At 36.7% G+C, this 23,984-nt stretch overlaps 1 protein-coding gene across 4 annotated transcripts in view; it reads right to left on the reverse strand.

Moving 5' to 3' along the window:
• WDR72 (WD repeat domain 72) overlaps positions 1-23,984 on the reverse strand; it is a 222,734-nt gene that overhangs the window by 77,362 nt on the left and 121,388 nt on the right. For all 4 annotated transcript variants that reach the window (XM_047738978.1, XM_047738977.1, XM_047738976.1 and 1 more), the window contains 4 exons: positions 13,334-14,151; positions 10,661-10,752; positions 6,244-6,323; positions 2,040-2,241 (listed from right to left, as the gene is read on the reverse strand). In XM_047738978.1, the coding sequence (XP_047594934.1) occupies positions 2,040-2,241; positions 6,244-6,323; positions 10,661-10,752; positions 13,334-14,151 (1,192 nt within the window). The remainder of the gene's footprint in view (positions 1-2,039; positions 2,242-6,243; positions 6,324-10,660; positions 10,753-13,333; positions 14,152-23,984) is intronic.

Here is a 23,984-nt window from a genome sequence, read left to right on the forward strand (position 1 = left end):
ATTTCTTGGGAATTTTCCTTTTCAATGCACATTATGTGTTTCCACTTAATTGTAATTGTAGTTAGTATTTTCCTACAGTCAGTATTTCCCATGAAAATATGTGCTCAGCTTTTTGTGAACACTTCATTTCTTTTAAATAAAATATTCTAAATTGTATCCACTAATATATAAAGTGACTTTAATATTTTTGTATTCTAATTGTTATCACGAATTAACCCTATTTTTTTTAACATTGGCAAAGGACCATTCAGTAATGATCTGAAGATAGTTAATGTCTAACTTAAAAATCCAGATGTCTTTACTCATAGTAAGACCAAATTCCAGAGTCTATTTCTTATACCCACGAATTATTTGGGAACAGAACAAGGCTCAATCTGGTGAAACTTCAAATAATGGATATGCCATGTGATAGCAAAAGTTATCAAAAGTTTCACCTTGATAACCCGCCATGAATTGCTCACCCAGAAAAGAAGGCTATGGGCCAAAGGATAAGGTAGACACACAAGCTTAGGGATAAAGCATATAAATGCCACCTAATGACAGTTAACACATGACGAATGACACTAGCTGTCTTTGGGGAGCTGGAAGAAACATATTAATGACACTACCAGTGCCTCTCCGAAAGAATCAAGAACCCACATGCACTCTCTGAAAATTAATTTAAAAAGAAATTTTTCTCTTCTTGCTTGAAAGGTGTAATACAACTACAATTATGTGATATGATCAAAAAGGAGCTCCTTCAGGCGGTTGAATTTGCCAGATAATTAAAGCTAATTTCTGGACAACAGACAAACAAATGACTTGAAATTGCCATTAAGCTTTATCAAATTGCTTATTGAATTTATCATCTTCAGTGGTTGTCTTGGCATTAGGAAATATTCTAACTACTTTGATCTTTGGCCTTCACCGATGAAGCCTTTCCCTGCAACGTATCCTCTCTCACTACATAGTATTGTACAATAAATGATCTTATAAAAACAGTAAGAAATAAATATAATAGATCTTTAAGAATGACCTCTGTTCTAGGATTTAACATTTTAAATATAGCAACATTTTTCTGAGTCCCAAATAAGAAAAAAGAAAATCTCTTTCTGAGAGCTAAAAGAAATACCTAATAATTTTTCACACCCTGGAACATGTAAATTTGTAACATGTTTCTCTGAGGAAAATATATATTTAATCATAAAGTAACTTGTTCATCAAAAGCTTCCTAGTGAGGCTGAATACCAAATTTGTAATTATTCCTTTTTATTTTTTAAGTCACAGCTAATGGGTTGAAAAATCAGATAATATTTTATAGCAGGAATTGAGATTCACCTGCTAGCCATGAACCATAAACATTATCATTATGAAGTTATAATGATAAAATTTTATTTGTTATAAAATCAAGTGGTCCACCTATAAATCAGTTTAGTTTTAGTCTCTACTACATTTCTTATTTTTAGGAGAGAAAAAAAAAAATCCAGCACATGGCTTTTACCAAGGTATCAAGTGGGAACAAATTTAGGATCCATCATTATCAAGATATTCTTAAAATATCTCATTAAGCTATTACTGTTAATCCTGTTTTCATTTTTTTTTTTTTTTAAGATTTTATTTATTTGACAGAGAGAGAGAGAGGAAACACAAGCAGGGGGAGTGAGAGAGGGAGAAGCAGGCTTCTGCAGAGCAGGGAGTCTGACTTGGAGCTCGATCCCGGGATCCTGGGATCATGACCTGAGCCAAAGGCAGATGCTTAACCGACTGAGCCACCCAGGCGCCCCCATCTTGTTTTCATTTTTCACCACTTAATTTAAAAATATTTTTATAAACAATACAGATTTTTGTTCTAGAAAAAATATTCATTGATTATAATATAACTTAGAAGGTTTATCAAAGACTTGAGAATTAGAAGAAGAAATTGATAGCCAAATATGTCAGAAACAGGGCCCTGGCTCAGTTTTTGCAGAAATGATATATTGTGAACTCATATTCTGAACGCACTCTAAGTAGTAGAAAAAGTTCTGATGAAAGTGCATGTCAATAAATTTTGTACTTACTTTGCAGAGGCCAGGAGTCTATAGTACACTGTAACTCTATCTCCTCCCCGCTGGTCCTTTCTGTCTTCTGCAGGATCTGCCTCATCTCACAGTGAACGTCCTCTGTCATGGACACTGGTTGACTGTTGACTGGTGTTTCACTCAACGTCTTCATATGCTGTTGAACTTCCGCCAAAAGAACAGCTTGTATTGCTTCAGTTACCTATAATGATTTTTTTTTTTTTTAGTCATTTTGGCATGGGGAAGATTATTACAAACCCTTGGAGTCTTCCATCAAGTTGAGAGCCTGGAATTTTGACTTAAATAGGGTTCACATAAAGTGTACCACTCCCATCCACTAGAATTGGCATCTGAAACAATTGAAATGCAGATACTGAGCACTGGAACCCAGACCAACATACTGTTCTTTTGCTAACACAAGAGATTCTAAAAGGAAAGTTGAAAGGAGTTGTCAATTCTTTCACCTAAGGTACTTTCATTTCCACCAGAAGATAAAGAAAATGAATTTGAAGATATCATACTGTTTCTAAAGACAAGTTTAGGTCCTCAAATAATGTCTAGCTTGAAAGTACTATTTAGCTAAAAACACTTGATTTAAACTCAGGTTTAATACAGAAAGCTGAAGACAAGACTTTAACAATAAATCTCACTAAATTGTGTGTATGTCGGGGCACCTGGGTGTCTCAATGGGTTAAAGCCTCTACCTTTGGCTCTGGTCATGATCCCAGCATCTTGGGATTGAGCACCGCATCAGACTCTCTGCTCTGTGGGGAGCCTGTTCCTACTCCCCTCCCCCCTCTCTGCCTACTTGTGATCTCTGTCTGTCAAATAAATAAATAAAATATATATTTAAAAAAATAAATTGTGTGTATGTGTACATGGTTTTACACAATTTAAAAATATTGCAAAGCTTGACTTCCAATTATTGTACATATTCAGTCAAGGATCTGTGATTGGGTCGAGAGGGAAGGGAATGCTTGTCATAGACATCTAATCCAATATCTTCATTTTTTTAAATGAAGAAGCTGGGACAGGACATCCCATAGATATGATGAACAGGCCTTCCGACCGCTGATTCTATGTCCTTTGTAGTATATGTCCTCTCAAGTTTCTATATCCTCATCCCTTAGTAAAATCAGTGACAATGTACCTTAGTCTCTTCCTAGCTTGTTGACATATTTGTCATTAATATTATAAGAGTAAATAATATGAGTATCATCAAAAAAATAAGAGGAGGCAGAAATAACTGAATAAAACATATTAATCATAATGAGTAGGAGACTCAGTCACAAAACTTAAAAGCGAATACTGAATGGCATTCACTCAATTAGGAACAAACTCAAACCCACACTTTGTGCTCAGTGTGAAATCAATACTCAGCACGGCTCCAATCCACAGGCAGATGGTACATCTTATAAGCATGTAATAATGCTATCACAATATCTGGTATACAGTGGGTACTAAATAAATGCTAATGGAATTGAAATAGATTCTGTACTTAAAAAATGTAAAGTGTACAAAGTAGAATTTATTGATAATTTCTGACTATCAACACTTTAATCTCTTTAGTATATAAATACAGTAGATAAATTTTGCGATAGTTAGTAGGGATAGAATTCTCCCCAACAAAATATAAAATTTTTAGACAATATATTATATAACTTTTTGAATTTAATAATGAGCTAGAATTGAAAGCACTGCAGCTGTAAAGCTGTCTCCCAAATGCATAGAAATAATTTTCTTTGAAAAGACAGATGTGCAAAGCATTACACTCTTATGAGGGAATGTGCAGAGATTTAAGTGAAGATTTACAAATCCATTGGCTGGAAAGAGACGGCCACAAATCTGGGTCATATACTTATTACTAGAAGTATTACTATGCCATAGGCAAGCTAAAAACTTTAATGGTTTTCTACTAAAACCTTGACATAGCAAAGTTCTATAAAATAGCACAGAGTGTTACGAAGACTCACGAGAGCCCCTGTGGACTGCTTGTGGTTCCAATGTCCAGAATTTCCAGAAGAAAAGTATTTTCTCAACACTTGGTCCACACTGACTTTTCACATCTTTGCAGCATCTCCTGGGAAAGCAAACCTTGTCCCTGGAGGCCTGGATGTCATGATTTCACCCACTGGTGTTAGATTATAAAATCCAGGGAATTTTAATGAAGCTTCAGAAACACGCAAATTAGCAACCCCAAAACCTTACTGTTGCTTTTTCAGCATTTATTTCTCTGTGGGACATATTACATGCATTAGAGGCAAAAGAGGCAATCTCCAAACGAACTCATTCATCTGCAAAATTAACACATTCTTATCCCCACCCCCTTCACTTTGTGAGGTAGGATTTTGCTAGTTGACAGAAACATTCCATTACCACGTAAAATACATTAAGAAGTAGATTCAGCTTAACATGATTTGACTAACTGCTTAAATGAACAGCTTTATAAGGAAGTTGAGGATTGGTTAATGAATCATTTAACTGCAAGAGGCTCTGTTGCTCCCAGAGGACCCAGGAATTTTCATTCCCATTTTACAAGTGAGGAAAAGAATCAACAAGCTACACCTATCTTCCAGAGTTATTCATCCAGTTAGCGGCAGAGATGAGAGGAGAACTTTGACGCTTGGACTTCCTACAAAGTGAGTAATAAATGCTCTGGTCACATTTGTCGTCCTGCCAGACTTTTACACAAGGTCATAGAATCGTAGAACCTTAAAGGTCCATTAGTCCAAACATGTCCAAATCACATTAAAATTTATTTGAAGGCCAAATGAACAACTGCAAAAGACCTTTAGTTAGAGCAATTCAGGATAAATTTTCTGTTGAATTCTTTTCCTTCAGGATATTTTCCCCTTGGTGAGGAATTCTTAGGCTACTGGGGGAAAAAAATCTTGCCTTTAATAGAGACTCTTAGGATGTTTGCTAACACGCTGGTAAACATAAAAATGTACTAATGTTTATTTGATTGTCCCAGAGGCTTTTGCATAGCTAGTCATTCATTTGTTAAATATTTATTGACAGGCTGCCATGATTACTACTTTTCTGGGCATTGGCGATTGAGGGGTGAGTGAGACGGACTGAGTCCCTGCCCTCAGCAAGCTTCAATGACAGCAAGAAGACAGAAGATAAGCAAGCAAAAAAGCAAATGCTATCATTTCCATTAAAAGCAACTGCAACAAAGAAAATAAAACTGGGTAATGCCATAGTGACTGGAGGCATGGAGTAGTGACAACATGAGGTGGGTAATCAGGGAAGACTTCTTGGAGGAGTTGACTTTTGAGGTAAAACTCAAACAATGAATGGAAAAATTAGAATTCCAGCCCAAGAGAGCAGTAAGGCCCTGAGGTGGAAATGAGCACTGTGTATTTTGGAAATAAAAAGGTCAGTGTGGCTAGTTAGAGCAGAGGGGAGAATGATGAATAAAGAGGTTAGGTTAGTGGCAAACGATGTAGAAACTCAAAGGCCATGGTAACGTGTTTCAATAACCATTCCAACTGTGTTTATTTGGTTTTGGGGTGCCAGCCCCAAAGTATGTTCTGACTTAACTTTGTTTTCAATAAGCATTTGTAATTGGAATTATTGCTATGCTGGTCTTACAAAATTTGACATTTATTAAGCTCATGAAAAAGAATAAAGTTCCAATAAATATTCATCTAATCAACACACAGATATTTACTGTACAATATACAAGCTACCCAGTAAGCTTTTAGGATCCACAAAAGCTTTAAAAGAGATAGAAGGACTTAAATTGGGCCTTGAAGAAACCCGTTCTCTTGAACAGCTTATAGATGAGGTACTTTCGAGACAGAAAAATAATTCCTAAGTCCACATACCAAATTCCCAGGCCTAGGGCCTTTTATGTCATGGCATATTTTAAAATCAAATAATAGACAATTCTGCCACAAACTGGAACGTCAATAGGCAATTAGGTATGGTAACAACAAAAACATCCCTTCCTCAGGCCCCCTATTCATCCCACCTAACCTGTACATCCTTGCATATGTCCTTCTCTACTTTTTCCCTCATTATTAGTCTCTGCATTTGTCCTGTTAAATGAAATGCCCGGGGAGGAAATTTTCTGTGAGGACAACAGTAGCCACCTGTGGGTACTCTCAGGATAAGGAGAGTATGACTGAACCACTCACAGAATAGAAAGGCACAGCAAGAACTGTTCTAATAACTTCAAGAACATACTATGTCATACCTGCACAGACTGGTCTCTCCAACAGGAAATGAGCTTCAAAAGTGAAACGTCAGCTTCAGGTATATGGGCTTCATTCTTACCTAGAAATACAGAGAACACATTTGTTCTTGAGAATATTAAAACATGCATGCAACCCAATGATCCTCAACCCTGGCTCCATGTTAGAGTCACCTGGGGAGCATTTTCTCCACAAACACCAATGTCCGGGTTCAGAGATTCTGATTTAATCAGCCCCGGAAGACGGTAGGGCAGGAATGATTACCCTGTGATACCCAATGATTTTCATGTGTAACCAGTCAAGAACCATTTAGTAATTTATTTACATTTCTAATGATTATACGAATACATATTCACATCAAATCAAATTCATCTTTATACCCTAAACCCATCTTCGTAACTTTTGCCAACAGAGTGCAATGAATAATGTTCCCACCCAAAACAGATGGCCAAATTTTACAATTCCTTCCTCATGCAAATAGATCCTGACATACTACCTTGCCATGAATTAGCATCTATCACACAGAAATCATATAAAAGACTTCCTTTGATTTGTCCTTACCCAATTATACTACTCTGATCAATAGATCTAGCACTTATGTTTTAATCTGACTCATTTTGTTATGTATTCTTTTAAGTTTGCCCTTTTGAATGTCCTTTCTATCTATTTGCCTTAATGTTCAGTGTGAAATTTTAAGAGTGAGCTAGGGCTTGGTTTATTTAAATTGATCCTCAGAGTGTCCAGCAGCCCCCTACACAAAAAAGCACTTAATAAGTGCCTTTTCATTAATTGAAAATGTATATATTATCATCCAAATGAAAAATTGATCAATTAAGGCTTTCTGATGGCTAAAGTATATTATCTAGGTGCCAGATCATGGGAGTGAGATAAGGAAAAATGATGACGGCTTGCATTGGAGGGCAAATTACTCTAATTGTCTATTTAAATGAATGTATTAATATGTGTTTGAAATTCTGGCATCAACTCTTTAAGTTAGTATTAGTTCAGTATGCTTTTCATTGAATTTCATTTTATATATTAATAGATAAGTATATGTGTGTATATATGCACAAATACATATTTTATAAATATTATATGTTATATATATATATTTTTATATATATTAGTGGTCAAGAGAAATGTGATAGGAGAATATTAAAGAGACATATATGAAACTTTTGACTCAATATCATTATTTTTCCCTGATGGAACATATGATGTGGATTTGAAATGACCAAGATCAGTGTATAAAACATGTAAGTATGATAGAGCACTATGATTTTAAAGTCATATTTTCCATTTCTTTGTGAGCACAGCAGGTAAGAGAAAATTTTCCTTTGATCTCTGTTCTTCCCCTCCTCTCTCATTCTGTTGACCTTGTGACTCTACCATCAAAGCTAAGTATTGGTCTCATCTTTAGCTACTTACTGGCATCATGGGGTACTTCACAGTGCACTTTAATGTGATGTTAAAATTTTAATATGAGGTAGAAACGAGAGCCAACTTTTCTGGGCCATGTCAGTGAACTAAAGAATTAATTGCAACATCAGAGAGAAAGATAAAAAGAAAACACCCCAGGCTTACCAATAGTACTGAGTCACCATTTTTGCTGACAGAAGTGGGCAGTGGTTCCTACCACTCTTTAGAATGAGCACCTCAGAGTATTATTTTATTCAGGCTTTGACTTTACCGAATTAATAGCATAAAGCGAACCCCTCCTTTCCCTTCACCTCCCGTCTTCCAATTACTAAAACACAAAGCCATGTTCCTTATGATCTATGTGAATCTTAAGTGCTGCAAGTGCCACCTCTAAACATGGGAGAGACTATTCAGTAGTAAACTTGCGCCTGCTACTTTGGTTGGGGCTGCCGGAGGAAAAGCTGGGGTGTCCGCGGCTCTGGTTAGCAATTCTCTCCATCTCTGCAGAAATCACTTACATTCTGCTTTAAACTCTAATCCTTTTCTCAATGTTATAAAAAATAAAAACAAGGAGAAATGCTCTAATAAGGGCTACAGCTTGAGGAGAAGGCAGGCAACCCAGACTGGGACCTTTTAGAGGGAATACTAGTTGGGATCCTGAGAAGTGTGCTGATGTAATGCAAAGAGCAAGTGGTTTGGGACCAGAGTTGGCCTGGAATCCTGGCCCCTCTGCTCAGCAGCTCTTTGCCTCTGAGTGAATCATCTAACTTCCACGAGCCTCAATTTTCCCAAGGGTAAAACAAAATAGTTCTTCCTACTGTGCAAGGTTGTTTCTATATAGAGAGAATATGTGTAAAGCCAATGGCATAATTCTTTGAATATACTAGACACGCAAACATTGGAAGCTATTAATAACTCTCAGTTTAAAATATTCCAAATATTCTTTTTAGTAGCCTTGAGAAGGCCCCTATGGACTACTATTCAGGGCATCTCAATATGTCGAGGGCATAATGCAGAACTTCATCAAGTCTAAAATCTCATTCCCATTTTACAAGTGTAGTAAATACAGGTTTAAAGGAGTAAAAGACATGCCTAAAGCTGTACAAGTAGTAAGCGGCAGAACTAGATCTTAAACCTCAGCCATCTGTTTCCAAAACCATTATTCTATTTACTATTCACACATGAATCCAAAGGTATTTGCTTAATTCCTTGAAGGCTTTGTTCTGGGAATTGGGGAATGCAGCAGTAAATAAAATTGTCATAAAAAAATAATAACCGGGGCACCTGGGTGGCTCAGTGGGTTAAGCCGCTGCCTTCGGCTCAGGTCATGATCCCAGGTCCTGGGTTCAAGCCCCACATCGGGCTTTCTGCTCAGCAGGGAGCCTGCTTCCTCCTCTCTCTCTGCCTGCCTCTCTGCCTACTTGTGATTTCTCTCTGTCAAATAAATAAATAAAATCTTTAAAAAAAAAAAATAATAACCCCCATGGAGCTTACACTTTAGTAGCAGGACACAGATGGCAAATGAAAAAAAAAAAGATATATATTACATTAGAGAGTGAAAAGAATTATGGAAAACAGTAAAGGAGGGAATGGGACAGAGTGTGCTGGGGAAAAAGGAGGGCATCTTCATTGATAAAATGGCGTCCAAGCAAGAACCAAGGATATAAGATGGAGGTGGGAGGCAGCCGGTTAACCTCTGTGATCTGAGGAAAGAGCATTCCAGGCAGCAGAAGAGCTAGCACAAAGGCCCTAACCTGCCCATCTTGTTTGGGTTAGAGCAAAAGGTCCGGTGTAGCTGGATCACGTGAAGCAAGGGGTAAGTAAGTACGAAGAGATGGGGTCAGATGGGAGTGGTGGTCCATGCAATGACTGAAGCAGAACAACCAGGGGCGCCTCGGTGGCTCACTGGGTTGAGCCTCTGCCTTCAGCTCAAGTCATGATCTCAGGGTCCTGGGATTGAGCCCCGCATCAGGCTCTCTGCTCAGCGGGGAGCCTGCTTTCCTCTCTGTCTCTGCCTGCCTCTCTACTTGTTGTCCCTTGCTCTGTCAAATAAATAAATAAAATATTAAAAAAAAAAAAAGCAGAACAACCAGGTTATACTGGGCCTTGTACACTCTCCTAAAGACTGTGCCTTTTATTCAGAGCAGAACAGAAAGCAGCTGAAAGGTTTTAAGCAGAAGCATAAGGTTCTGACTTAGTTTCCAATGGGTCATTCTGGCTGCTTGATGGTGAATAGAGTACAGGAAGGAGAAATAGGAGCTGAAGGGTGGTTAGGAGGCAAGGAGGGATGAAGGCTCTGGGGTGTGGTCTGTGGGTAAATAGAAACAGAATCTGGGATATATTCTGAAGGGAGAACCAATATATTTACTGAAAGATTGGATGTGGGGTGCAAAAAATAAAAAATAAAAAGGTCGGGGAGGGGTGAGTCAAAATGACACCAAAATTCTTGGCTTGAATCACTAGAAGGGCAGATTTGCTTTACTGAGATGTCAAAGATTTAGAGAAGCAGGTTTTGAGGATAAATTGGCTATCTGGCATCAAAAGAAAATCTAAACACCAAGACTATTACTCAGAAGAATTCAAGAATCATTATATAACCTTCTGAAAAAGCTATAAAATTCTCTAATATAATAATCATTTATTTGGTAATAAAGATAGTGATGTAATAAACTTCCCCATAAATCACAGGTGACCTTAATTTAATATCCAAATATTTCTTTTGCCAAAAAGTTTCAGACTTTCAGGCATTTTAAAGATCATTTGACAAAATTCATCACATTACATGTCTTGTAACATTATTCATTTTAATTAAAAAAATCACGTATATTTCAAATATAAGCAAAATACAAAAGTATAGCCATGTGAAATGCAGACTAAATCAAACAATAAATGCAAACACTGCTCATTCCAAACTGTAGCAGGAGAACCAGTCATAGATGGGCCAGTTATTCTATTTCATAGAGAAAAAAAAAATCAGACTTGTATCTGTAAGTCCTTTACCATTTCGTAAGTAACCACAGAAGCTTGAAATAGTAAAAACTTCATTCCCAGGACTTTTTGCCTTGTTGTGCACAGATTCCATTTTGAAAGACCTGTCGGGGGGAAAATAGAGGATAACATTAAAGATATATGAAAAGTACTTTTAGAAATAAATTGAAGATTTGAGTGTATGACCACTTCAAAAAAATTCGGGAACTGAACACAGGTTACTTTTTTAGCAATGTTCTCCAACATTAATCTCTTTGGTAAATTTCCCCACTTTGTTCCTACCTAAAACCTTAATCCCAGTTTTGAATTTTAGGTTACCAGAATTATTTTGTGACTCACTTTTCCAGGAGGAGCTTCACTACGATAGGTCATGTAATTTGTGGTTAATGCAATATATTCTGAATCCTAATATGTTGACATCTGCCACAGTTCTCCACGGGTCCTGTAAGGACCTGAGGAAGGTGGGTCTACTCCAGACCAGTGATTTAATCATAGCAACTTTCAGATACTGTTCAGGGATATTCTCATAGGCAGATGGCTCTTTCCTTAAAATGCAGTTACGCCATGCACCCCATTGTGAAGCCCACAAGGATTTCTCCACATTCACAACCACAGTGAAATGTTAGTGAAATGGACAAATCCAATGCACATTACTTTGATTTCCAAAAAAATGCCATGCTGTCCAACAGCAGATCCAAGTTGAAGTGACTGATTTCCGGAAACAGTCTCTAATCCGGACAACTCCTTCAATAATTTTTTGTTAATGAAGAATTTCGTAAAGAGTTAACTCACGTATGGCCGCAATTTTTAGTGGAAGGCAGGCTGACAGCCCGCGATCCCTGCTCAGGGCAGCAGACACACCCTGTACATCCTGAACTCCGCATCTGCAGCCGACTCAGAATGAAAACCTCCATCACACAGTAACCAAGTCCCTCACTGGCTCTGTGGGATCATGATTAGGCAGATAGAATTTGTTAACAACCCATGTCTTCAAGAATTTGAAGAAATCTTAGCGGCCACCTAGCCCACAAACCTCATTTTCTAAATAAGAAAAGCAAGGCTCAGAGGGGCTAAGTGACTTGTCCAGAGCTACACGTGGCTAGTTAAACAACAAAAGCAGGATTTATTCCCAGGTTTTCAGGCTCCAGGCTGACTGCATTTTTTTGCTTATCATACGTTCACTGCTTCGTAATTTTCTTAGTCATAGGAAGAAGAGAAAAGTAAAAGAAGGCTATATGAAACTTAAACGTGTGTATATATGTGTGTGTATATATAATATGTATTATATATACATATTATGTATGAAAAGAAAACAGAGAAAAATTTAGTATACAAACCACAGAATTTTACCAGTCTATGTCTCCATATTAGGGTCACAGAACAGAAAATGGGAAACCTTGTAGTATAGAAGCATTATAATGGAAGGAAGCATAACATCGGATCCTAAATAACCCACATAGCCTTCCTACCAAAGGGTAGGCCCACTGAGGGCAGGAATGGTGCTGACCGTTCAGTGCCTGGAACTGCGCTCCTATCACAGAATAGAACCGTTAAGGACAGTTTACCACCACATAGTGGGAAGTGCTTTCTGTAAAAGCGTTCCCATGGTTTCATCTCACACTAATTATTCTCTTTACTCTGAACACCAAGATACTTACCTATACTACCAAGATTTTTTCCGCATTTCTTTACCCTACTTTTGGTGTTTTCTTTTTATTAATGTGCCTTTTTTTTTTAATCATTTGAATCAAATGAGAAATTTCTTCTGTAGACTAGTGCTAAGGATACATGCTGTAAATTATAAATTCAATCCTCTAATGTCAGACTGAAAGACTATACTGAATTTTAGCAGTAGAAGAAGGTAGACACACAGAGTTAAGGTTAGTAATGAATCAGGCTCTGGAATTAGACTGGTGCTCAGCTTTGAATCAGCCTCTAAGAAGCTGAATTAATCTTGGAGTTGATACCTTTTCGCCATAAGACTCAATATCCTCATCTTTACAAAGAGCAAAATAATAGTACCTATATGCCAGCCTTGCATATTAAGTGAAATCAGGTAAGTAAAGTACTTACATGGTGACTAATAGATATTAAATATTCAAAAAACAAGAGCTATTTTTATTCAACTGTACTTTCTATAAATGAATTACTGATTGCCACCTCTAGTTTAGTATACCAAAGTATAAATTAAATGGTGGGACTTGGGCTATGAAACTGTAAAACTTTCTCCAATGATATATGAAATATATTATCACTGGCATTTACTTAAATGTTCTTTGTTCATATTTAATTCACAGCAAGTAAAATGGATTTCAAGGTGTGTATGAATCAATCTATCTATCATCTATCTCTCAGTCTACCTATCTATTAAATCATTCAGCGCCCAGCACTAATGATTTTCCTGGCACATATTATGAGAGCAATGGATATTTTTTGAATGAGTAAATTTTAAAATATATAGATTAATTGCCCAAATTATTCTCTGATCCCAAAGAATTAAGAGGAAGTTTTTTTTAAATGTGTTTTGAGCTGAAGGAGCTGTTGCATATTTACTCTTGATCTGAAAAAAGGAAGAAAGGAAGGAAGAGGAGGAGAGAGGGAGGGTAGAGAGCCAAATACAGCAAATAATTATGATTCTTTTAATGTCCCAAATAATAGTAGTCAAAATATTTATGCACATCTTACCTGTCAGTTCCACATGCCAACTCTAAAGGCATGTTAACTAACTTATTAACTACAAATAGTCTGCTCAGTAAATAAACTATAGTGTACGACTCTTGTAAAGAATCACAATTATTCTCCAGTCCTCTTGGCATCCCAATCTGATTTGGAAGAGTGGACGTGTATTTATTTGACAAGTCCAAAACTTTTTTGGAAAATAAATTAACTTTCGAATAGTCTGTTTTCATTTCAGCACTGCATACATCCCACCCCGGCAGCATCAATGAGAAGCGGTCTTCATTTGCAGCAAGTCCTAAAGAAACAGAACCCTGAAGCTTTAAAATATTGAGATGCTTAATGCAGAGATTATCTAATTCTTTATCCAGTCCCCATGGCAAAAAGCAAGATAGGAACAATTTAGCTGCATCTATTGTGATGCTGGCATCCACTTTTCTTGATGGCCCGGGGTGCATCTTTTTGGAGTTCTTCGTTTTCTTCTGCCTTTTAATGCCATCACTTTCTTCTAAGAATTTGACAGCATTATCTCCTTGGGCTGGGTTTTCACCAAAAGGCTTGGCTTGCACCTCTGCTGAGAGAGAACCACAGGCAGTTTTATTTCTTTTCAGCGTCAGTGTTTTCTTCTCCACTGTGCTTTTGGCTCTTCTCAGGATCTCACTACCATAGAATGAATTAGAAGGGTCAACGTCACAGATTGGAGTTGGCAGCAAAAGTTCAACAAGATTTTCCAGATCAAATAGAAGGATATGAAAGCCAATGTTACTCCATTTTGTCTTCACAGGCAAGACATTAAAAGGTCCTGAGAAAGACTTGGCATCAGCAACCTAAAGGAGATTAAGAAAAAAAAAAATTATGTGTCAGGGTTTTTATTTTTCAAGTTATTTTATTAAAAGTTCCATATTAAAATGGCATAAAATGAAAGCATTAAGTAGCAGTACAACTAAAGCCATTTCAATTATTTTGTCTGTTAGGAAAACTTCCCTCTAAATTAAACAGTCTATATTCCTTAAAAACTTTTTTTTCCTTCCTAAAACCTTTATTTTTCTTTGAAAAAAAAAAAATGAATTAGGCCTAGGAAGTAAGATAGCATCAGATTAATATCTTTTCTGATTTCTTATCTTCCTATCAACATAGCCATGAAGACACACAAAGGGGGAAAAGTGGGTTTGAAAATTAAGGAGGAGAACATTGATATGCCTGGGTGGTTCATTCGGTTAAGTGTCTGCCTTTGGTCATGATCCCAGGGTCCTGGGATTAAGCCCTGCATCAGGCTTCCCACTGAGCAGGGAGCCCAAGTGGGGGCTTGATCCCAGGTCCTTGGGGATCATGACCTGAGCCAAAGGCAGACACTTAATGACTGAGCCACCCAGGCGCCCCAGGTTCACACAATTTTTTAATTGTTTAATACTTTTCTTTTTTCATTTTTGTGTTTGGTTTGCAATAGGACATACTTTTCATGTTTTTTTTTTTTTTTTAATCTTGATATCAGTTGTTCCAGTGTCATTTGCAAACTTGTTCTTTTCTCACTGATCTGCTGCCTGGGACATTATTCAATGAATCTATTCCATAGTATAATAGCTTTACAAAAAGACTTCAGATCTGGTGGTGAGGTTCTCCTATCCAGTTGTTTATACAGTCTTTTATTCTTTCACGTAAGTTTGAGGATGTTCATCAAGTTCCAGACTGTATCTCCCACTTACTTAGACCATGCTTAATTTCTTTTGATCGTTTAATGGTTGTTCAGAGGGATGTTTATATTATTTGCTTATCAATTTTTTAAACTTCTTGTAGCTATGGGTCCTTTTTCATTTCTGATATTATTGCTTTTGCTTTTTTTCTTGCCAGAAGTTTATCGATTTTGATATTCTCTTCAAAGAGTCAAATTTTTACTTTGTAGGTCCTCTCAATGGAATAATGTTTTCCTTGGAAGACCATTTCCTTGAGTAAACTATTTTAATTTCATTTATTTTCTCACAGCATTTTTGAAGGCATTAATTCTCCAGTCTTCCGGTTTCCTTTGATGCATTTGAGATGTTAGCTAGTACTCTGTCACTCTGTCTGTCTTTTCTCTCTGCTGCTTTTTAGATCTTTTTGTCTTTACTATTCTGCATAAAATCATAGAATCACTAGAATTCGTTTAGGTGTGGATGTTTCCCCCCAATCCTACATTGTATCTGAGTATTTCTATGTCTCCTTAATTTTGTTCGGTTCTCAGACCTACCTTTTTGAATGTTTTCCCTCCGCATCCCTTTCACCCCATACAGAACTCTGATGAGATCATTTGTCAGACACACTATTTTCTCTCTCTCTCTCTCTCTCTCTTTTTTTTAAATTTCTTTGTCTCTCTGTGCCTCATGCTGGACATCACTTTGGAATTCTCCTTTAGTTTGCCTATTTTCTTCTCACCTGTCTCTCCTATAACATTTAACTTACCCACTGATTTTTTTAATTTTGAGTTTTACATTTTTAATCTCTATCTGTTCCATTTGGTCCCTTTAAAAAACAAACTGTTCATTTTTACAGTCAGTTATTTCTTCCTTATATTTTTAAACCATTATTCTTCTAAAGGTACTTATTTTGTATAATACATCTATAATTCCAATTTTTAAAATCCTTGTGAGTATGACTCTGCTTTTTTATTTTGGTGGTGCTTTTCTGTCTCCTTATGTTTTGTGACTGTATGCGCATGGGTATGTGCATGTGTGTGCATTTGGGAAACGTTACCAGTGAGAAGCCTTCGAGTCATGGGTTGAAAATGCATTCTTCAAGAGAGAATCTGTGTTTGTGACTGCCAGGTACCCAAGGGGTACAGATGTTTATTTTACTAGCCCACTAATAGTTAGAAATTAGGTTTGTATATAGAATTGAAAATTAAAATTCAGTAGCTCCCCCTAATCCATGGGTTATATGTTCCAAAGATTCCTAGTAGACACCTTAGGTGGCAGATAACTCTGAGCTATACATTTACTATATTTTCCCCTATGCATACATACCTATGATAAAGTTTAATTTATAAGTTAAGCACAGGAAGAGATTAACAATAATAACTACTAATAAAAGAGAACACTTAGAAGAATATAGTGAAATAAAAGCTATGTGAATGTGGTCTCTCTCTCTCTCTCTCTCAAAATATCTTATTGTACTGTACTCACCCTATTTTTTGTGATAATGTGAGATGATAAAATGTCTAGTGATGAGATGAAATTAGCTAAATGACATAGGCACTGTGGTGCAGCTTTAGGTTACTACTGGCCTGATGATATGTCAGGAGGAGGGTCATTGGCTTCTGACCCATGGGTAACTGAAACTATTGATAAGGGGGGACTACTGTATTTAGTTTTGATAAGGAAGAGAGGAAATGGGCGCTCTCTTACATTTCACGATGAGTATAAATTGGCATCTCTTTATAAAAGGTAATTGGCAAAATGTATTGATAACCTTAAAATATTACATAACCTTGGATATAGAAATGACTTTCCTAAGGGTAAAATTACAAAGATACTCAAAATTATATGAAAAAGAATGTTCGTTGTAGAAATTTTTACATCAGTAAGCTGAAAATAACTTGAATGTCCCGCAATATAGATTTGGCTAAATAGATTATAATATGTGCACATATTAAAATACTAAGCGGATATTAAAAAGAGGTTTGTGGGTTTTTTTTTTGGTAAAATATATAATACCACAGCAAGAAATTCACACAGTGTCTACGGAAAATACCTAGATTAAAACGTGTAATCCCATTTTTATAAAATTGCAGAGATTTCTCAATATCTCCTTTTAACTATATCTATTTCTTAAAGTTTTATTTTTAAGTATTCTCTACACCCAGCATGGGGCTTGAACTCACAACCCTGAGATTAAAAGTCATGTGCTCTATTGACTGAGCCAGCCAGGTAATAAGAATTGCCAAGGAAAATGTCAATAATAGATACGGCTATCTAGATGGTTTTAACATTGTGCCTCCCTCCCCCAAAATACGTTAATCAGATTAAATTTAAAAGTGTAAATAGATTTGCTAGTAAATCGAAGGCCAATATTTTAGATATATAAGCAGCTCACAAAAATTAATTAGCAAAATACTTGTATCTCAAGAAACAATATGAGCAAAAGAGACAAAAATACCACTGAGGGGCATAGTTTTTTAATCCATTTGTCTCAATAAAAATAAAACAAGTATAAAATTTTACATACCACACTGGTTTTGAGCCCTTACATTTGCTAAAATTTTTTCAAACTTACAGAAAACCAAAAGGAGCCCATGCTGTTGAGTGCTCATTTTAACAGGACTCTGATGACATCTAGATGGCCTTATCTTTTCTCAGAAACATCACGGTTATATGTATCAAGAGTCTTAAAAATATATACTGTCATTCTTTCAGGGTACTTGGGTGGTTCAGTAAAATAAACATCTCACTATTTGATTTCAGCTTGGGTCATGATCTCAGGGTCCTGCAATCCAGCACCCAGCTGGGCTCCACACTCAGTGGGACATCTCCTTGAGATTCTCTAGAGAGAGAATCCCTCTCCCTTTGTCCCTCTGCTCCATACTCCCTCTCTCTGCCTGTCTCTCTCTCAAATCAATCAATCAATCAGTCTTTAAGAAATATTCACTATCCGTGTGATATGATAAGCACTGAGTGTTATACGCAACTAATGAATCATTGAATACTACATCAAAAACTAATGATGTATTATATGTTGGCTAATTGAACATAATAAAAAAAAAAAGAAAAATCTCTAAGCCACCAAAAAAAAAAAAAAAATTCACTATCATTGTCTCTAATTGAGATGCTACTTCATGTTCTTGGAGGATAGTATACCCAGATCTATGCTGTGGGTTTATCTCTGTTTTCATTCATTCAGCAGACATTGAAGAGGTCCTTGTGGGGGACCTCTTAAGTAGAACATGGTATGAGTAGCTGTCCACAGAATATGGAACAAGACTCAGCAACTGCATAGTTACAGATCCCACCCTTTACACTCAGAAGAGGAGAGAGATAGGTGCCCAGCAAGGACCTCATAGCCAGGACAAGGGCAGAGTAAGGGTCAATGTAGGAAGCTATGAAGGCCTGAAGGAGGCACCTCATATCCGACCTTGATGACCCATGAAGTCTAAGCAGAAGTGACAACAAACCACGATCTGAAAGATTAAGGAGAAATGAACTAAAGAAATGGGCAAGACCAAGTACTTGAGGCAAAGAGAACAATATGAAAAGACCCAAGAAGTGTTGGCTGGAGTTGGGGTGAGGACATATGTAGAACCATGTACTGGGACAATTTTAGTATGGATGGAGAGCAGAATATGGAAATGCAGATGAGCCAGAGAGGACAGGAGCCATGTTGCGTTAAAGCCTTGCAAACTCTATTGAGTTTCAAATTTATTCTGCTGTGACCCTTGAAGGGGTATGTAAGTAAGGAAGTCACCGATTCCCAAACTCTAGCTATGATTACTTCTGAACTGCAGGCTAATCAACCAGACTAAGACAGAGTTCCACTCTCCTCTGCACTTCCACTTCCCCAAACTGTAATCTCTGGTCACAGTATCTAGACTTCTCAATTACTGGGCCAATCAAAATCATAGCAATGATTCTGGCAATATGACACACTCCCTGGTCTGGTCTCATCCTTTTATTTTGTGATCACACAGCCAAAATAGACCCATTGCAGTGTTCTAAACAAAAATCCTAAATTTCCCTCCCTAACCATAATCACTTTAAGCCTCAGGAGCAACTGAACACTTTAGAATATTTTCAAATCATAAATATTATTCCAAGTTTTTTTTTTCAAGATTTATTTATTTATTTGAGGGAGAGAGAGAGTGAGGGGGAGAATGGATGGGAGGGATAGAGGGAGAAGGAAAGGAGCTAGATGCAGGGCTTGATCTCAAGACCCTACGTCACAACCTGAGCCTAAACCAAGAATCAGAAGCTTAACCAACTGCATCACCCAGGAGCCCGCTAAGTTTTTTTTTTTTCTAACATATAATAAAGTTGTTTTTCATTTGGAAACAAGTCATTTTAGATTATAAGTATAAACCACTGTTACATCTTAATGTCCTAAAATGAATATTATAATTCTAGACTATATCATTGTTTAAAAATGTTTAACTCTGTTAAAAAATAGCATATTTTTAAAGTCATGTCATCAATGGACTTTAAAAACATTATTACCATCATTTTGAACATAAGTAATATAGAATGACAACAAATGTCAATAATAGTAATTACTGAGCTTTCACATTATAGACCGGACATGCACAATATTTAGTAATGTTTAGCAAAGGCTATAGTAAATGTTAACCTTATTTATATTTATATGGTACTATACACAATATATTCTGCCAAAAAGATTTCTATTAAAAACAGCCTGCTAAAAGAAATTAAAAAATAGAAGTGTTTTGCTAAATCATGACTGAATAACATTGCAAAAAATATAAATATAATTATATTACTTCTGGAATGATAAAGTATATGTAAACCATCATTTTAACACAAGTATTTTAGAAACATTCATCAATCTGATTATAATTAAAAAGTCGAGAACAAGTAATTGAAGACAAAAAAGAATTTCATTGAATCTATGTCACTGCAAAAGTGTGAGGGCTAAATATAAATTTTAAGTTATTAGTCCATGTGTTGCTGACAGAATGTTCTCTGATTGCCTGACAGCTCCCCAAAATGTGCTGTCCAGGCTTTGCACAAATAGAAAAGGTGCTGGTCTTTTCCCCAATATCCCATCACCGTTACAACCACTCTCTGAAGTTCCAGGTTGAAGCAAGAGAGGAGGTGTGTTTACAATCTGGATGGCAAGAGGTAGCACTAAGGGACAATGGTCCATTCCAACCTCTGAACTTTGGGAGCCTGGGGAGTAAAATGGTTCTGATAAATCTACATGTGAATGCTCTCAACAGCAGGTGGGGAGTAGGAAGAGGCACATAGAAATGAGCTCTTTGTCTGAGTACACAGACTTCGGGAAAAGCTACTGAGTCAGAAAGTCTGCAAGTGAATCCCAGATGGCCAGCGGAACAGAAATTATTCCTCCACTCCCCGCAAGAACTCAAAATAAATGACAAGTAAAACTAAAGTCAACAACACAAAACTCAAACTCTCAAAAACCCAATAGACACATAAAAAGGAAGCACCGGAAGGACCCAAAACTTTAGAAGAAAAAATGTGATAGATGTGAAGGTGTAAGTCTAACATCTTTATTTTAAGAAGTCTATTCATTTACTTATTTTTCCTTTATCCTGCTGTGTTCAGCTTGTGCCTCTTCTTTTTTCTATCTGATTCAGAAAGACAAAATGGTTAAACAAGACTAGTTTTACCCCCTGCCTTTGAAGGTGGAAATGCACTGTCTGACATGTTCTGATAAAACTTCTTTCTGAAAACATATTGGATCCCCCACTGAGTTTGTTGTGAAAGGATCTGACCTGCCCAACCTACAACCACAAAATAAGTTTGATAAAACTGATGCTTAAAACTACTTTCTCTTCTCACTTTTGTGGCTGTGTGCAATAATACCTAATACAAATATTTAAATACTATGTGAAAAGACATAGATGCTAGCTGAAGAAATATTCTAGGTATTTGGTTATGTGAGAGCAGGAAGAATTTAGAAATTAGCTGATCTTAAGGGAAAATGAGGAACAAAGAAGTAAAGTGACTTGTTGGGTTCCTCATTTGGTAAATAGCCAAGTCAGGGTTCCCAAATCCATTTTTTTCCCCTGACTATTCTTTGGATGACATTCTATGACTTATATTTCTCCAAGAATAGAATGGTGTTTCTTATTTATTATTTCTAAGATGTATGAAGGAGTCTCATTAGCTAAGCATTCATTGCAGGAAATACCATATTCACAGATGTATAAAAACGAAAAAGCCATCATTATAGGAAAACATTCACTAATGAACTGATCACTTATAAAACTAGTGCCTCCCTTTTTAACATAAAGTCCCACCCCCACCCATTAGTCAGGCTTTGACTGATTATTAAATGATGTGTTCCCATCACAAAGTAGATAGCAAATGCTATAAAAAATGAAAATGAAGGATTATACTGAATGCCAGAACTGAGTCTTACCCAATGCCAATGCCAATCAAGGATCCAGCAGGGGAGACCAATTAACAACTGAAGAAGAGAAAACTAATTCAGATGCTTCAAATGACAAAACTTTTAATATAATTCTCTTTTCAATACTTTTCTAAAATAACTGCGAATTGTGAAATTCAAAAATGAAGTAAAAAGTGACATTGTGTACCATACAATTAAATTAGAAAAAAAATCCTCCTCCTCCTCCCCCCTCTTCTTCTTCTTCTTCTTCTCTTCCTCCTTCCCCTTCTTCATTTTTTACTTCCCAAATCAATAGTTTTCAAATAGCAGTATTCAAGAATATTCACAGAATGAAAGAAGTGTCTATCTCCTACACAATCAGAAGAATTACTCATGAAATGGTACTGACTGACCAAGGAAAGCAGGTTATTCCCTTTTCACTCTAAAATAAGAAGTCAACAAAAGTAACTTCAACTTTATTATGGATAGTTCACCACGGAAGAGCCAGGAAAAGGTCCCAACTCTGTGTGTGCATCTTTTACTGTAAAAGGAACAGAGTCTGTTTTCAGGGGTTAAAGCAAAGTCCATTGCTGCCTCGGTGGGTGCTTTCTAAAGACAGGCCCATCACTGCAAGATACCCATGGTGCCTCAGCAAAGCCAGGGAAGCTCAGGTTTGCTTTCAACCTAACAGAGCCTTCCTTTCCTTCCGATCGTACAACAGAGGGATCCCCGGAATAGAAAAATCACACCAGAAGAAACAACGATGGATTTTTACTCCATGGCTATGTGGCCAAATCTTATTTGAATGTGGTCCCAGAAGTTAAAAAAAAAAAAAAAAAAAAAAGACATTTAGTCACTCGTATTTTATCAAATAAAATATCGTTCTAGATTTCTAACCAGGATTGTATACTTCCTCCTAATCACATTTTTTTGGCACATACATTTCACCAAATTTCAGGGAAGCATACTAAAAAGTCAGACCTTTTTTCTTACTTTCAAATATCACAAAGGTATTATTTGTGCTCTAAAATGCACATTAAATCATGGTTACAGCAACACCAGCCTCCTCACTAAGAAAGTTTCTTTAATTCCTGAGACACCTTGTGGCAACATGCTCCTGGTGAGCCAGGCTTACATCTGAACACCATCTTTTCCTTCTCTTCTAACTGCAGTGGGTGCTTGTCACTGCCGCCTGATTCTTCTGCTGTCTTGGCCTTCCAGCCTTCTCTGATTTCTCCGCCTCTGTATTTGTCCTTATGCTGAGAATGCCCCAACACCCATCTACAGAAAATCTATCCCCAAAGAAAACTCACATCCCCAAGAGACTTCCCCTTTTCTAATCTCTTCTAGTCATCATCTCGCTGTCCTTCCTTGGGTATTTCACGACATTGTTATTTCTTTTCCAACGCGTGTGCGTGCGCGCACACACACACACATCACTATTTTCATCCATCCCAATCTTTAAAAAGCTGACCATCCCTCGGCCTCAGTGCATTCCACTGGCAGGAATCTCTTAAGAGTTCATAAAACATGAGGTCTATTACAGAGGACTTCTTTGTGCCTTAAAGAGTCAGACAAGCTGAGTCCTATAACCATGGAGGGTAAATGTACTGACTTCATGGCATCCTCCTCCTAGTAACTGTTCAGTACTGAAACACAATAGTTGAAGATGTTATTCCAGGTCTTTTTGCAAAATAACAAAGAAAATCCAGCACATAAAAAAGTACATTAGGTATGCTTTTGTTTATGGTAACTTGGGATTTAGCTGTTGGGTGTTAGTGATGCATATTTCTGTAAACCCATCTCTAACCTTTGTGTGACCAGAGCAATTCACTTAAGAAACTGTCGCCTAAGTGAAAAATAAGTGCCTCACAACACCAGCCCATTTAAGCACCTAATTACAGGGTCAGTAGAGAGTCAACCTGCCCCATAACAGATTGCCTTAATCAGTGGGGTCCTGTCTACCCAGCTATCATGCCTCCACTCCTGGCTCCTGGTGTACTTGGATGTCCTTGCCCTGACTTTGGACTATGTCTCTTCAAAATTTTACTGATGCAGAATCTGGGGTAATTTGGGAAAGGACAAATTGTTCCTTAAGTAAGCCATTTCTCTACCAATTACAAATTACAAAAATTCTTTGAAGTGAAATTTCAGATGGAAAAGATACAGACCTTTAAAATGTTTGTTAAATTGTTAGACTATGTTCCAGCAAGTTTCTTTTAAAACACACTTCAACCAAAGGTGAATGCATATAAGTTACTTTGTCATACCATTAAAGAGTTCAGCACTTATTTTAATGTTTATTAATCTGATAGGAAATTTGCATTGATGATTTTCAGTGAGTATAGTTCTGCAATTTAAATGTTCATTTTGCCCTGTTTCCTAATTTACCATTTATCTTTCCCTTATCAATTTGTAAGAGCCTTTTTGATGTAAAGATATTAACCCTCAAATAAACTGCAAATATTTTTCAAGTCTCATTAGGCTTTACATTTATAGAGTTGAGAATCTCTACAATATTTTTTAAATGTAAATAGTAAAACTATAATTTTTGTTTCATGTATCTTTTGGGAATTTTGCCACTCTTAGGACTTTCACAATGCAA

The sequence above is a fragment of the Lutra lutra genome, chromosome 7 (assembly GCF_902655055.1).
Source record: "Lutra lutra chromosome 7, mLutLut1.2, whole genome shotgun sequence".
NCBI lineage: Eukaryota > Metazoa > Chordata > Mammalia > Carnivora > Mustelidae > Lutra > Lutra lutra.